This window comes from Vombatus ursinus, unplaced genomic scaffold, assembly GCF_900497805.2.
Source record: "Vombatus ursinus unplaced genomic scaffold, bare-nosed wombat genome assembly UNPS02004827.1, whole genome shotgun sequence".
NCBI classification, from domain to species: Eukaryota; Metazoa; Chordata; class Mammalia; order Diprotodontia; family Vombatidae; genus Vombatus; species Vombatus ursinus.
Genome location: NW_020944605.1, coordinates 1,757,835 through 1,774,682, shown reverse-complemented (window position 1 = coordinate 1,774,682; position 16,848 = coordinate 1,757,835). Strand labels below are relative to the sequence as shown.

The window sequence follows — 16,848 nt, the reverse complement described above, 5'->3', positions numbered from 1 at the left end:
CAGATAATTTTTTAAATAATGAAATAATTCAAATGTCTGTAGAATTTTAAGGTTAACAGAAAACTTCGCTCAAACCAGGCCTCTGTAAGTTGTGTAGTAGAAATGTTATTTTAGTCATTTTATAAATGAGGAAATTGAACCTTACAATGAATTCCTCTAGTCATATAGTTAAGTATAAGTAACAGGATATAAACTATATCTTTAGATTCTCAATGACAAAAAAAAGAAAAAAGTGCATGTTATGTTTTACAACAAGATTCATAGTGTGCTTTCATCACAAAAGACCTATCACATAGGTAATATAAATATTATTGTAGCCATTTAACAGGTGAGGAAACTAAGATTCAAAAAAGGTAAGTGATATTTCACATGTTTTCCAAAGACACATAGATTTCCTATCTCCACATGCAATATGTTTTATCTGTAGTAGAGCTGTCTCTATGTTCAAGATAAAGAAGAGAAATTAACAAAGTCATATACTACTCTTTTACTATCACTTCAATTCTAAAAAATATTATTCGTTTCAATCAACTGGTTTACTTTATTCATCATTATTGCTAGAATAATGTCCCAAGAGAATTTGACCTTCTGGTGTGACATACAGGTGTCCCCAAAATCTTTAAGACTTAATACTTAATATTACACTAACACTTTTGTGATTCTATCTATCTATCTATCTATCTATCTATCTATCTATCTATCTCTACATGCACAAAAATATACACATAACACACACGCTTGCATGCACACACATATATCCAGTTATAATACAAGGCAAAAATAGAAATTTTTAAAATAATCTCAATTTTTTAAGTTTCAGGAAGAAAGCAAATATTTTGACTCATTCACTAGGTCTGGCAATTTTAAGTGTCAAAAATTTTAGTTACTCCAGGTACTTTGTCTCAACTTGCTGCATACACACACACACACACACACACACACACACACACACACACACATCATCCTAAAAGTGTTATGCAGTATTAAGCATTAAGTCCCAAAGACTTTTGGGACACCTATATGTCACACTAGAAGGCCAAATTCTCTTGGGACACCTATATATCATAATATATCATATATTTCATACACACATATATACATACATATACTATGCAAACTATATATCATATATACATTCATATATGTGATTTTTGCAATTAAAACAAACATGTGTAAGCACAGTTTTATATATGGTGCTCATCAATGCATCTTTATTTTAAAAAAGCAGAGGAAAAAGAAAAAAGAAAGTACTTTCAAAATTCCAATGCAATTGAAATCTCTAACTAGCATTCTTTGTGAAATTTCTTCACTCTCTACTCTGCTTACTCTGCGTAGACACAGGGACTATTAGTTCAAAAGTATATCACTCTTGGGGTAGCTACGTGGTGCAGTGGATAGAGGACTGTCCCTGGAGTCAGGAGAACCTGAGTTCAAATCCAGCCTCAGACACATAACACTCACTAGCTATGTGACTCTGGGCAAGTCACTTCACCCCAATCACTTCACCAAAAAGAAAAAAAAAAGTATATCACTCTATTACAAGAATAACTTCATTTTCTTTATTCTATTATCATGAAAAATATATTTATCCCCATTTTTAAAAGTAAGCATACTAATTTATCTGTGAAGTGAAATAAAACCAGCAGATCATTAACTTGATACAATGAATGCATCAAGCAGCTGTTACTTAAAAAATGGAACATCTGTTAAATACCATTGGAGCCACCATTCACTGTCACTGGAATTATGGCAATAATAACTGCTCCTTACTTTTTTACTTTCACCAAAATTCTACTTTAATGTATTAATTATTAATAAAAAGTTTAATATGCATTGTTGTAAAACATAATTTAGTTTTTTGTGACTTGAAGCTTTTGTTTTATTACTCTTTTAAATTATGTTAATAATTTAAAATACACCTTATAATCACTGGTTATAATGTAAGGCAAAAATAGCAATTTAAAAAATAGTCCTAATTTTTTTTTAAGTTGCAGGAGGAAAGAAAGCAATCTCCTTGATTCACTCATTAGGTCTGGCAATTTCAAGTGTCAAAAATTTCATTCCTCTAGGCACTTTATCTCAAATTATTACCTATGAATGGACAACAACCATCCATGACTGCATCCTTTTGTGTTTAAGAAAGATTACAAGAAATTGTTCAAAAATAACTTTTAATAAAGTCAGTTAAAGTGATCTATAAATGTTAGTAAAGACCCTAAAGTCCAATTCTCTTTCATTATACCATTTTATGAATGGTTTAATTTTATCTCTGAATTTAATCATGGTCTGAAAATTCTTCTGCTGCTATATGGATAGACTAATTTTTTCATAGATAGATAAAGGGAATACAATGTCTTTCCACTGACCATGTCCACTCCCAAATAGATATAAAGTGTTCTTTCCTATTCTTACATGAACTCAGTGTTTTTAAAGTATTGTGCTATTTGGGGGGCACCATAATTTAAGAAGGATGTTGACAGATAGGAGAGAATCCAGATAACATCAAAAGACCTTGAGTATATGTCATATATGCATCAAGTGGAGGAATTGAAAATGGATTGAAGGGAAGACTCAAGAGAGATAACATTGCTGGCTACATCTATTTGAAGTGCTGCCATAGGAAAGAACAATTAGACTCATTTTAAAAAAATGGCCATGGAAGCAAAAGAAGGAGCAATATGTAGAAATTGCAAAAAATCGTAGGCTAGATACCAGGTAAACCTTTTTAACAATCAGAACTGCCCATATATGGGAGGTAGCAGATTATTCATTGGGAAGCTTCCAATAATAGTATGGATCATCACTTTTGAGGTATGCAATAGAGGGAATTATTTATAATCATAATTGACTGAAAGGTACAAAGAATACAAAATCCTTCCATGTTTATTGTTTGTCAATTATAAAAAAAAAAACACAGTTAACTTCCAATAGAAAACTGTAGACTCTTTTCCAACATGGAGTTTCTCACGCATATGTTAAGGTCTTTGATAACTACAAACACATAAATAACAGCTCAACAATCTGTACTATCTAACGAGTCATTAAACAAGGAAATTCATGCTTATCAAAGCAATAGATATGTCATATTGATGGTAATATTACCTATTTTTTCTAATTCCCTATATATTTACAATTGCTTTGTTGTAAGCATCATAAGTCATTCATATTCATATGGACAAAACATGGAATTAATGATGGGGTTATGTTAAGTATGTTGCTACGAACATAGTAAGAGATTACTAAACCTTTCCTAAGTGCTTGACTCATTGAGTTCTTGTGTAGATGTTTCCTACTAGGCCAGTAGAAAGAAATAATAGAGCAGAAACAATTCTATTTTGGCTAGGGATATGTTGTTTTTTGTTTATTTAAGATTAGAGTTAATAAATGTAATTTTTTGAAGAGATCATTTTCTACATAAACTATACATATCTTCTGTTTTCTAGCAGTACTTATATTTAGTCAATATTCTTATAAAAAGGTAACTAACAATTCTTCATTCTCAGTGGATCTGTAATCAGGATTTTCATGAATCTGTTATTATCTGTGCATAGTTTACAGACATAGTACAGGATTTCAATTTTAGCATTGTGTCTATATGCATGTGGAGCAGCTGCATTACATGGGCAGGAAAAAAACATGTGGAGATGTATAAGTTGACATATAAAAGTTCCATGAAGCTGATATTCCTCAAAGAGGACAATAATGATCTTGATGTTTGCATAAGCCTTTAGTGAGAGATACTTTTCTATTATTAGTTAATTGAGAAGCTGCCATAGGCTTAGAACTACCATTAGTATCCACATTGAATGAACACAACTCCAAAGTACTGGAGAATGACAATCATTCCTGCCTGCCATAGGGAGAGCTTAGCAGTATCAGGTGTTTTGTGGTAAGTTCACCATTTGCAAGATCTCAGATCCCTGGGTCATTACCAACAGTTCCAATCATATACTACTTCATGACCAAGAAACTCCATCATAATTTGGGTTTGTCATGAAGTTAAAGTCATATTTTTAAAGTATTATTGACTATCAAATTGCTTGCCTCCTCAGAGACAGGGGAGGGGCAGGAGGGAGCAAGAGATTTTGGAACTCAAAATATTTTTTAAAATGATTGTTAAAAAAATTTGTATGTAATTGGGAAATGTTAAAAAATAAATAAAAATATATTAAAAATAAAGTATTAGCAATAAGTGCTCCTATGAAATAAAGTATATGACTTTGATTTTCAAACATATGAACATATGCTTGTGTACATGTATTACATATAAATATATAATCATAATAAAATAATATATTAAATAATAAAGTTAATAGACATTTATAGTAAGATTTTCATAGTAGAAAGTATTAGCTTTGTCGTAGTAGTAGATTTAACCTCTGGGAAACTTTCCTGTGACAATAATTTGCAATTTCATTTCATTAACATTAAAGATGAAGACTAATGCAAGGCTAACATGAACTGTTTGTTCATAGGCTACTCAGAAAGAGATTGAGAAAAGGCAACCTCAGCTAAAGATCATCACTGATTTAGGAACATCTCTAAAAACAGTGCTGGGCAAAAAGGAAAGTCTGGTAGATGATAAACTCAGCCTTCTGAAGAGTAACTGGATTGCAGTAACATCTCGAGCAGAAGAATGGTTGAATCTACTGTTGGTAATGAAAGTTTTCTTTCCCTATGTTGTGCTTCAGCGTTAGTGGAAAACACTGACGTTTTCTCTAAATATGAAAATGTTATTTGATTGTGAAGATTCAGTCCAACTCCATATTTATCTTCTGTGCATTGGGATTATATTGTTTGTCATGATTCTAAGTGTTTCCCTCTATGTTTTTGAAAATCTATATGTTAAAAAATATATTCCCCTTATAAAGCAATAAGAGTTCTGCCAATTCTGCCAGTTTTTACACCAGTAAATTACAATAATTCCTTTAAAAAGCACTTTTTGAAACCTTAATAAAATGTCATTCTTTCCTCTCTTTGACTACAGGAATACCAGAAACACATGGGAACATTTGATGAAAATGTAGCTCACATCACAGCCTGGATCAATCATGCTGAAATACTATTGGATGAGTCTGAGAAAAAGAAAACTCAGCAGAAAGAAGATGTACTTAAGGTAGCAAATTATATATTCTGAATAACATTTTTCATATATCACAGCAGTTTGTGTCAAGTTTATTTGTCCTTGATCCTATAAAGGGTGAACAAATTGAAATAGCTGTTTTTCTCTGGATGGCTTAATGACACCAAAGAGTCATGCAAAATATACGTCTGGATAGCATCCAGAGAGGTCATATACCTCTTGACAGGTCTGCATACAAACCATCGTTAAAAATTTGCAGAGAAAGAAACTTTATGATCTTTCTTGATAATATATTACAGTATCTAGAAGCCTCTAGCCAGTCTTTAGTAAAAGAAGAAAACAGCTCCCTGCTCGCAGACTGTCTGCATAATTCCAAAGTATTGTAGGATGAAAAAAAAAAACAATTGGTTCACACAAATGTTTTTGCCTAATTCCAGGATTCTAGAACTTTGAACTCATATAGACAAATTATCTGAATGAATGTCTGGATTCCTTCTTTTCATTTTTGTTCAAAGTTCCAGGTATCCAATAGATATAGCTACAGATTATATTTTATGTATTTCAAATTTCCTAAACATATTTTTACATTTTAGAAATATGCACCCTGTTAAAGGTCAAAAAAAGGATTACTTCACAGGAAAATGACTCAGCTATCTCTTCCAAGAGAGAAGAATATATTTGCTTGGTTTTGCTGATCTCTACAAATTATTTCATTTTAAGGAATTTGAATTATATGAAAGTTTTGTTCATGAAATTTTACCTCAGAGAATACCATAATCCTTAAAAAAAAGTTCCATATTCCATAGTGCCTACTTGAAGGTTTTTATTTTAAAAAGGAATATCATAAACTACCTTTAAATAGAAATATCCTTGGGCTGATGGAAAGTCAAAGTGTGTAGTCTTCATTAATGGTATACCCCTTTACACTAAATATTCCGTATTTGTAGTAATGATACATATTTTTCAAGTCCTGTGTGCCTTTGAAATTTCAAAACATTTAACTTGTTGCAACTCTGACCCATCTAATCCGTCAGAGCCTATCCTGATATCTCTTTAGTTGATGCAGAATCTCCATCAGATAAGGAAAACAATTTCTTCTTTGGCACTCAATATGATAAAACAATGATGAACTAAGTACCACTGCCAGAAAGAAATGGAAATTTGCCCTTTAGTATCCTTCCCTCTTGTGAACTTAACAGAATTTTGGTGGCTTCACAACTGTGAAATTCAGTAAGGATAAGACTCTCACTAAACTTAAAATATTACGTTTACCACTGACATTGTTCCAAGTAATAGATTGCTTAGATGGAAAGGTTAGAAGCATCTTCTGTCTTTTCCCAGCATAAATTTTTTGAATAGACAGCTGTGTAAAACAGAAATGTTGAGAATAGCTTGTTTTTCTGTGATATTTCATGTCTCACCCTTTATTCCTATTTTTTTTTATAAAGTTGGGTGTTTTTTTTTTTCTTGCTCTCTATTCCTTTGCATGTCCTCTCTCTTTCCCCTTTCCATTTATTACTAACTTCAAGCCCTGTCTCTTGCTCACGGACTGTAGTGCTTAAAGGCTGAACTGAATGATATGCGTCCAAAGGTGGACTCTACGCATGACCAGGCTATAAACTTGATGACAAATCGTGGCGACCACTGCAGGAAAGTAATAGAGCCCAAACTGTCAGAGCTCAACCATCGATTTGCAGCTATTTCTCAAAGAATTAAGACTGGAAAGGTAGGAAGATCTGCTCCACGGTGGAAAGTAGTTCTAAGTGGTCTTTTACGAAGGTTATGCCGTGCACTAGGGGGTCCATTTAACCCTCAAAGCAAAAGTTTCCCAAGAAAAATAAAGGCCCAAATGTATCTGAGCAAACTTTACCACTGAATCTTGCACTTTGTAGATGCTCGATAAATATGTGTTGATCTGAATTGAGACATATGAGACAAAAGCATTTTTCTGTCATGACTCTTATAGGACTATATATAAACTATTTCTGCACTGGTTTACATACATATTTTCAGGGATCATATGCAGGATGAACGCACAAAAACAAAAGCATGCTTTAAGCTAAAACAAAGCACAAAACTGTCTAAAAGAAATATCGATTTATTTTGCCAAATATGATAGTGTCCATTTGTACATATACTTGAATCATTATGAAATGAGACTTTGTACATTTGCATGAATCAAGGTAACTTGTGTTACTCTTTGTATGTGTTTCTGTTCATGTTTAACTCCTCTACCCACCCAATTTCAGGTCCAAACTGTGATATGTAAGCATTTTGTCATGAAATGCTCAAGCCATAAAAAGAAATTCCTGCAAAGCTTATACTTCATAATTTTGTAACTTTTACATGCATGTTTGTATTACTCTATAATGGAAAGCCAAAGAATATGGAGCAATTGCATGTCAGAGTTTCAAATATCTGGTTCAATTAAAGAAAGTATTCCTGTTTCAAAGTGGAATCTTATGTGTTAAGCATATTATAAACAAATTAACACAAATAATGTATTAGAGTGTTTTAATGAATATACATATTTTGTAACTTGGAATGCAAAATATCACAAATAATATTTAGTCTGATACATTTTTCAAACAATTTATAAACTATCATTAGAAGCACAAAATAGAAATAAAACTTGTTTATATAGGTATAAGTAAATTTAAATAGGTAGAAATCACAAATAGGGGAGAAAAAATCCTAGAAAAGCTAAAAAATAAAATATTAAATAGTAACTTGTCAGATAAGTGATAAATTTATAGAAAATAATTAATAAAATGGTTTTGAAGAGTGGTTGAAATAAATAATAACTAGAAATGGTGTGACTTGCAAGTAATGGTCATAATTCCTAATGTATTAAAATGGAGAATTTTAGTAGACATGTAAGTGCAGTTTTAAAAAATTGTTTTTAAATCTTGATCATGATTTTCCCAAAGAATCTTACTATCGTCACTATTACATATGACCAAATATTATTACCATATATCAAATTTTGACATATTACTATTACCCTACTATTGTTACTACATGTATGTGATATTATATCCACATTAAACTGATGGTGTGCATCTTGGACTTGCCTCCTCAAAGGAAGAAATTGTTAGCTAATTCACTATTACAAAAATTAGCATTTAAACAAATAACATGATTTTGTTATCCTGGATTTGTTATTTTAAGTTATTCTTATCTTTAAAAATGCTATCTCTTTTATTCATCCACGTGATGATTTTCTGCATGATTTTATCATGTTCAAAAACTTTACTCTATTCCTGGAAAATTGATTTCATTTCTGGGAAAAAAAATGTTCCTCTGAAATGTGACCAATAATTGAAATTTACTTTATGCAATGCATTATGGGAAAAAGTACATTCCACCACTTTATTATCATTAAAATTTTGAGTTTTCATGGTTGCTTAGTATATACAAACTTTTATGATGATATAAGACATACTAAATTTATAAGGAAAAGTTATAAGAATAGGATTTTATTTTCAATCTAAGAGAGATGGTACATGCCAAATTTATAATATGAGAATTCAATTCTCATTCTAAGACATGACTTTTAGCATGCCTCAACAATTCATGGGATTTTTAAGTCCCGGAAGAAACTAGGCATACCTCTGAATATTTCCCTAAGGATAAATCCATGGTTACCTGTAGTAGACTAAAATATTTTTCAAATTTTAGGGAAATAATAAATGATAAATTAACATATCATTCATAACATAAATATCATCATCCCCTTTCACATGGATCTGGTGATCTCATTTTGATTTTGCAAAATATTTTTCTCATTAATGTACAAAAGCCTTTTTAGCAACCAAATTACTTGTATTCTATCTAGACAATAAGTGACTCTATTTCATGTGCAGAGATATACTACATGAGCAATATTCTGTGAAGACTGAAGATACATAAACATTCATTCAGTTATTCAACAGTTCATTTTAACTCTAACAAGGTCTGTAATACTGACAATTCAGCTCTTTTTGTTCCTAACACGGCTTCCAAAAGTCAAATTCCTTGGAGTTTTGGTGACTTTTGGGGATAACAGACAGGAAAGAAGAGAATAATTTTGGTAGAAGTAGCTCACTTTCTAGGTGTTATCCAAATAGTGAAGTAGTGTTCTAAGGTTTAGGATACTAAACCTGTGACCTGTGGAAAATAATTCATAATTAGTAGAGGTCACTTAGGAATCAAAAGGAGGAGAGGAACATTCAGCTGAGCAGAAATCTGGTCTGAGAGTCCTCCAAAGACCCCTGGAGTTATAATTAATAGAGACCAAGCTGTTTTGATTAACTCACTTCTGTAGCAGGAGATATGGTCTAAAAGGAGTAGCATAGTTGGGTTTTATTTCTCTACTAGAGGGGAGCATGAGGGCATAGGGCTTGGGATTAGGAAGAAAAGTTTCCAGGAGTCAAGCCAGAATCCTTCAAATGTAAAATTTGACTACAGAACAGTGTTACTGGGTGATGGCCTAAGAGGTCAAGATACAGAAACCTAGAGACATTTCAGGGAGACAAGCCCAGTTTTAGCCATAGATGGCAAACAAAAGATGAACAAGGAGGATATTAATTGAAGACTTAATATGCTGATGGAGCTGCAAAGGGCACAAAGACGTTTCAGGAGTGGTACAACCTGAAAAGATAGGATAGTGGCCTGAGGGGAGGGGGACAATCAGCTAGGTATGCTGGCAGGTGTTGAGATGTACAGCTTACTGGAAAAAAGTTAAGAATCCAGTTGTTAAATTTCAGGAAATAGGTACTATAAGTAAGAAGGAATTTTAGCTCTCAAATTTATTTGATTTTTAAAATTACAGTAATTGCCTCTGAGTTACAAAATAATAGTGTTTTTTGGTGATTTACATAGAGTAAAGAGAGATGTGACATAATAAAAATATATTACTCTGGTTTTAATTACAGAATCTATCCAGTTTTTCACACTAATTATGGTATAAGATGTGCTATTTGAGTAACATAAAACAGATAAATTATGAAAATATACTTCATTGACTCTTTAGTAATCTTATATTAGTAACAAAAATTGGAGTTCATGACACATATCTTTCACCCAGGGTCCTGTTATAATGGACCTATCATATAAATGTTTTCTGCCTGTATTCATTGTCACATGGTATGAGGAAACTTTTATTCATAATTTGCATATTGAATTATATTTCATGTAGGCTATAATTCATTTTTTCTATATAACTCATGAAATATTAAATAATTGGCCTTGCAAGATGACTGTAGCAGCCAAGAAACATAAAATAGTAGTTTTTTTTCCCCCTCTTGGCTGTCCTGTACAAGTTTATATTCTACATGATATATATACCATATGTTCTTTAATTTCCATGTGGAGTTTTCAACACATTATTAAAATTCATGGTCCAATATCAAAAAGGGAAAAATATATCAGTTAGCCAATCTGGCATTATGTGTGTCAATATTCATATCTTTGATGGTTACATAACTTAAACATCTTTGGATTATCATGAATGTATGAACTATAAGATTTAATAGAAGGCAAAACGATGTGGTGGAGGTATTTTCTGTTGCACTATGTTTCAAATTCATAAGTGAAATATTGGATATTTCTCCAGTGTAAATATAAATGTACCATTAATTTATCACTTCACATGTAGATATCTTAACTTTCCCCTTGGTCCCTGAAACATTAGTCTATTCATTGTATTTATATATAAACATATGCTATGAGAAACAACATTAAGAGGCATTTAGTTGAAAAGAATTATTACATTTTATGTAATCTGTTGGTTACCACTAATGAGTTTACCAACAAAAGATTTACTTTGGGATAAATTACATAGACAAAGAATGCCTTTAAATTTCTTAAAACAAGGTGGGGGGAGATACTTCAATGTCAATATATATGCCTACATACATATTTGTCCCATATGTAGCTATTCTTTCAAAAAATGTTATTTTGTCAAATTTTGCAAAAATATACATTTTCCCATTTATTTCTATCAAAAACATACAGTCAAAATATAAGAGCAGTTTGTGGGCCTTTCAGAAGCTACAGCACAAGTAAATGTTAGAGTTCATCTTGTTTTGTAAATAAAATCTAGTATTCATTTGTTTAATGTAAATATCGATATGGATCTAACATATATCAATTAGAAACACAATACTTTGTTAGAGTTTCTGAGAATGCTTTGTAGTACATAATTAAAGTACACTGTGATAAGATTAGAGCATCCTTTTGGTTAACCAGCTCTTAGGAAAATAGGATTATTTGGTTAAAAGATTTTACAGATAAGGAAACTGAGACCCAGTTCTGTGAGGGGAATCACCAGTCATAGTTTCATAGTAGCAGAGCTAGGCCTTTTGACTCCTCCCTTGGTTCAATACTCTCCAAACTAACTAACTTTGAAGTTAAAACTAACCCTGTTTGTGTCATAAACATGTCCATCTCCATCTCTTCTACATAATGATTTCAATGCACACAGTGGAAGAGGGAAAGGGAATGGATGAAGGACGTGGGAAGCAGACCAATCTCAGAAAACCAGGACAGTGAAGAGCCTAATGAGGGGCAAAGATTGGAGTATGACTCTCCTTGAGTGTAGTTTGCCAAGGATTCTAAACTGCTTTCTGTAATAGGCATATTGGTGGCTGTAACAGAGGCAAGGGTATAATGGATGGAGAGTTGGCCTTGATAACAGGAAGATGTGGGTTCAACTCCTGCTTTTTTCCCAAATATTGGCTGTGCGACCCCAGGTTCTCAGGGTTCTAGGTACCTCTCTAAGACTAAGTTTCAGAGAACGTGCTAACCTATAATCACAGGGAGTTTCCTCACCTAGGAGTTCCCTATACCAAAGAAGTCTAGTCCCCATCCCTCTAATCATACTCTATTGCTCTGATGTTACAATGCTGATATTTTATTTGCAGGATGACCTTTTGGTCTCATTTACAGAGACCAAATGTTGTAAGAAAAATGTATTTATATTCTCAAACAGTTTTCCAGGGTCCCTATATATTTTAAAATCAGATACTCTTACTACACTATTAATTGTACTTTCATTAAATTTAGAAGTGACTTACTGGAATGCTAACCATTTTGGAGTTAGAACAGCATAACTATTATAGAAAGGATTTGCCAAATACACACAATTGATCTGTGGTTTTTTGATCTATTGGCAGGTTGGAAATTCATGAAATGGTTTATCATACCCTGTATAACATAATGATGGAAAAGTCAAAATATATTTCATCTAATTAAAAAAAATAAGAAATAGATAATTTACTTTGTGTTTATCTTCACAAATCTCTGTTTTAATTTTTTTTTTAAATCTCCAAAGATAGTGATGTAGAATACACATTATGGCTGATGTTACTAGTCAATGTGATATCAAGAGAGTGATAGCAAAGTGAAATCACATGCATCGATCAGACTTGGACCTAACCCTGTGCTATGATGTACTTTTCATTATCTGGCATTTTAATTGTTTCAGCTTTAAATAATTTAGTGAATAAGGCTACTTACTTAATTTGGGTTATTTTGTCAAATCATTCCACCATAGATAGGCTTCTTCCCTATACATTTCTATTTTGGGGAACCAAAACAAAAGAAAAAGCCAACAACCCTTCATTCTTTGTTAGGTCGGTAAGCTTCTTCAGTTTGTATTAGATGGCTTTCATTTCAGTGTTTCTTTTCTTCTGTTCCTTCTCCTTTCTCTCCTTTTTTCCCACAACTCTGTTTTTGAGTTGCATTTTAATATTTTACAAGCTGATGCAATTTTTTTTGTCTGATAAAAACCCTTCAATGTTTTTGCTAGCATTAATACTGTAAAAAAATGTTTTAGGGGCAATTTTAGAATCTTTCACAGAAAAAAAAATAGTATGCTGGCAGATTTGATGATAATTAGACCAATCTCAAAAAGTCATGTATTTTTTAAGAGGAATACATTTCACATTTAAAACTTTTTGTTTGTTTTTGGTATCTGGCAATATTATTTTCAGTTTATAGTGAACTACTTCAAGCTGGATTTCAGTTCTCCTAATGTTCAGACTATTTCTTTTCAGAACTGTTATCCTAAAAATAATGATATGTATGCTATATCACCTTTGACTCAAAAATTTTAACACACCCTTACAATACATTAATACTTCTTTAATCCTAGGTAATTCACAAAAAAAAATAGACATTAAAAGAAAATCAAAGTTTCTTTCTCACTTTCTCTGTCTCTCTTTTCCTTTTGTGTCAGATTTCCTTTCCTGATTTTTAATACATGCTACATGCAGTGTGTGTTTTTGTAACTACATATACATACATAAAATTCATGTTGAAAGTATAACTTGGTAAATTGTTTGAAGACCCTGGTTGTAGTATACATAGAGATATTCTAATTTTGGAATGATTTTATTTTATTAATATCTGTAAACTCTCAAAATGTCTTTTGTATGTTTTCTTAATATGTGGTATTATTTAATTGCAATTCTAAGTGTCTTGTGTTCATGTTCTTGCCATTTACAAAAACCTTTAGAAGGAGCTTTCATAGTACATAAAGATAATTCATCAATTAGTTTCCTGTTTCTTTGATTTTCCTTATACATCTAAACAAAATTCTGACTTTCTAAGTTAAATCAGGAAAAGCACAATGTTTTTAATTATTTAACTTTTTGCGACTCTAACAGCAAAAGTGATGACTTACTGTGTGTGTGCATTTATACATTTCTTTCTATATCATGAAAACATAAAGAAACCCTGTAAAAATTGTATACTAATAAAAGAATGGAGTGAACATAATGATCTATGGAGATTTCAGTGAACTACAAAGTGTTTCCTGTGTCATGATTGCATGTTTAATCAGTCCATCATCTTAATAATCAAACCAGCTTTTTAAATTCATTATGCTCTAATAACTTCCCTCACTCAGATTGGCAAATGACTGATCTGACCTGGTTACAAAGATAAGCAAAATAATTTCCTTGATCATTTTTTAAATTCTGTTGGCAGTAAGATGACATCATTTAATTTATAACTTGGCAATTTCATATTAATAAATGGAATTAGCCTATGATGTTCAAAATGTATGAAATACCTACTCTTTATGTGCTAGACTCTGTGGAGGATAATTATTTATAACTATTTGAGGACATAGGGTATGTTTTTTAAAGATATTAAAAAGAGGAAATGGTTACAAACACAATGCAAAATAATATACAGTACAAAATCAATACAAATATTAAAGGAACATTATGACACTTTTTTAAAGGAATAGTATCAACAATGAGTACTGTGAAGTCAAGGGAGGGAAGAGGACACTTTGGACTAGTTTATTGTTTGGAAAACTTACAATCACAAAATCTTAGAGTTGGTAGGGGCTTTAGGATTCATTTAAGTAAACCTCTCATGAAATACAAGAATTTCCTCTATGATGCTCCTATGGAATGGTTAGGCAGCCTTTACTTTAACACTTCTGGTAACTAGAAGCTTTAGACAACCATCATTTTTTGAGAGTTATTTATTATATTGACCCTAACTCTCCTTCCCTATAACTTAATCTCATTGATCATTTCCTTCCTGAAACTACACAAAATATCTTTAATTCTTCTTTGGTGTTTAGTCTGAAATATTTAAAGGTACCTATCATGTCACCCCAAGACTTTCATTCTCCAAGCCCCAGATTCCCAGTTCTATTAAATTTCTCTTATAAAAATATTGACAAACATTTACCAATCTGTCTGCCCTTTGCTGGATGCACTCCAGTTTATTGATGAAGCTAAATCACACTGTTCTTTCATACTGAGGTTAAGTCAACTGAAGCTGGCAGATTATTTCCAAAAGAACTGTTTCCAAGCCTGGCTTCTCCTACCCAGTGTTTATATAACTGATTTTTTGAACCTTACTTCAGGACTTTACATTCATCTCTATTGATTTTATTACTTTTTGTCCATTTGTTCTACCTGATAGAAGTCTTCACATCTAGTCACTCTTTCTCCTATGTTTATGTCACCCACATGCATTTTATATCTTTATTCAAGTTGTTGATAAATTTCTGAGCAAGAAAGAGCTAAGTACAAAGCTCAGAGGCATTCAGCAGGAGATTTAACTCCACCCAATCAACATGTGTTGGGTAAGATGGTTTCAATACCTGCAAATCTACTTGGTCATCCTTTAGGCTGGACTGTTCTATCTTGTTGAACAGGATACATGCAAGACTTTCTTTCAAGTGATTCGCTGAAATCATTAACTTATATTTTTGAAACAGAAGGATTTGGTTGGGGGAGAAAGTAATGTTAAATACCAGAGAATAAGGAAATCTGAGCGACATGATTGGAAAAATATTTTCTCTCTGCTGTGTCAGTCACAAATATAGATCTCTCTCTCTCTCTCTCTCTCTCTCTCTCTCTCTCTCTCTCTCTCTTTCTCTCTCTCTGGAATAAACATTTATATAGCTCCTATGTGCCAGGCACCATGCTGTTTGTTGTTTACAAATTTTTCTTCCTTTGATCCTCACAACAACCCAGTGAGGTGGGAAACTTAAGCAGAGATTGAGTGATTTGTCCAGTCACAGCTAATAAGTATCTAAGACTGGATCTGGACTCAGGTCTTCCTGACTCCAGGCTTAATACTTCATCCACTATGCCATCAGCAACCTGCCTCACTCCCCTACTCCTCCCTCTCCCTCGTTTCCCCTTCCCCAGCCTCCTTGCCTTCTTTCTCTTCCTCTCTTCCTGCCCACCCTCCCTCTCCCTGTCCCTTTCCTCCCACCCCTCCCTTACTTTTCCCCTCCTCTCCTCCTCTCCTCACTCCTTCCCTTCCCTCTCTTCCCCATGCAAATGGAAAATAAGTACTTCTGTAATATATTTCATTATTGAACCAGTAAGTTTATAAAGCAAGAATGTACCAAAGAATGTTCAAGTAGTTTGAGAGTTACAAGGAAGAGAAGTTACAGTACAGAAGTCTGGTTTAAATAGCAAATTGGAAAATTTTACGTAATTTTCCATTGAATTTCCACCACAAAATCACTTTTATATTAAATAAACATATATATATATAAATATATATACACATATGTTCAATGGATAATTATGAGTGTATACATGTGTTCCACATGAAGTGTGTATATTCATATGCACAGACACATCATCTCATTTGTATATATATTTAGATACTACTTGTGTTATTAGCTAGTCATTTTAAAAAGTAAGGATATTGCAAGATTGTTATTTATTTAATTAAAGTCATGCTCTTTGGAAAAACTTAACTGTAATAGTTCCTTGATCTATTTTATTAAAGGAGAAAGGATTTCAGCTGGGTTATACAAAATATAGGGAGACTTAATTATCAGTTCATTAAAATTTAAGTTGTGAGGTTATCACATTATTATTACATTTTTATAATCACATAGAAAAATGAATTTATTACCAAAAATATTAGCAAATGTGAAAATCCACTCAGTAACATATGAATGTCTAATATTAACAACTTACTATAATCTTATGACTTTTTAATAATCTGCACATCGATCACATTATTATGTGATTATGAAAGCATTTTAATTTCAATTAAATGAACTATAAGTCCTTATAGTATCATGCCTGATAGAACTTTAAGTTCTACTTTGAGATTTTACTGCATATGATATTATTAGTAATATACATAATTTTAAATTCATCACTGAAAAATTATAGCAGAAACAATTCAACAACTACTTCTTGCATATTATTTCCTAGAAAATGTCAAGGTATCATTCCTGCATCTTAAGTATCACCAAGTATTTTTAATGAACATGAGTAATCTCA

The 16,848-nt window shown here is 32.1% G+C and overlaps 1 protein-coding gene across 1 annotated transcript in view; it reads left to right on the top strand.

The window, feature by feature from the left end:
• Nucleotides 1-16,848, top strand: part of DMD (dystrophin) — a 2,133,690-nt gene that overhangs the window by 761,464 nt on the left and 1,355,378 nt on the right. The window contains exons 34-36 of the mRNA XM_027841994.1: nucleotides 4,476-4,655; nucleotides 4,988-5,116; nucleotides 6,639-6,809. Coding sequence (XP_027697795.1) covers nucleotides 4,476-4,655; nucleotides 4,988-5,116; nucleotides 6,639-6,809 — 480 coding nt within the window. The remainder of the gene's footprint in view (nucleotides 1-4,475; nucleotides 4,656-4,987; nucleotides 5,117-6,638; nucleotides 6,810-16,848) is intronic.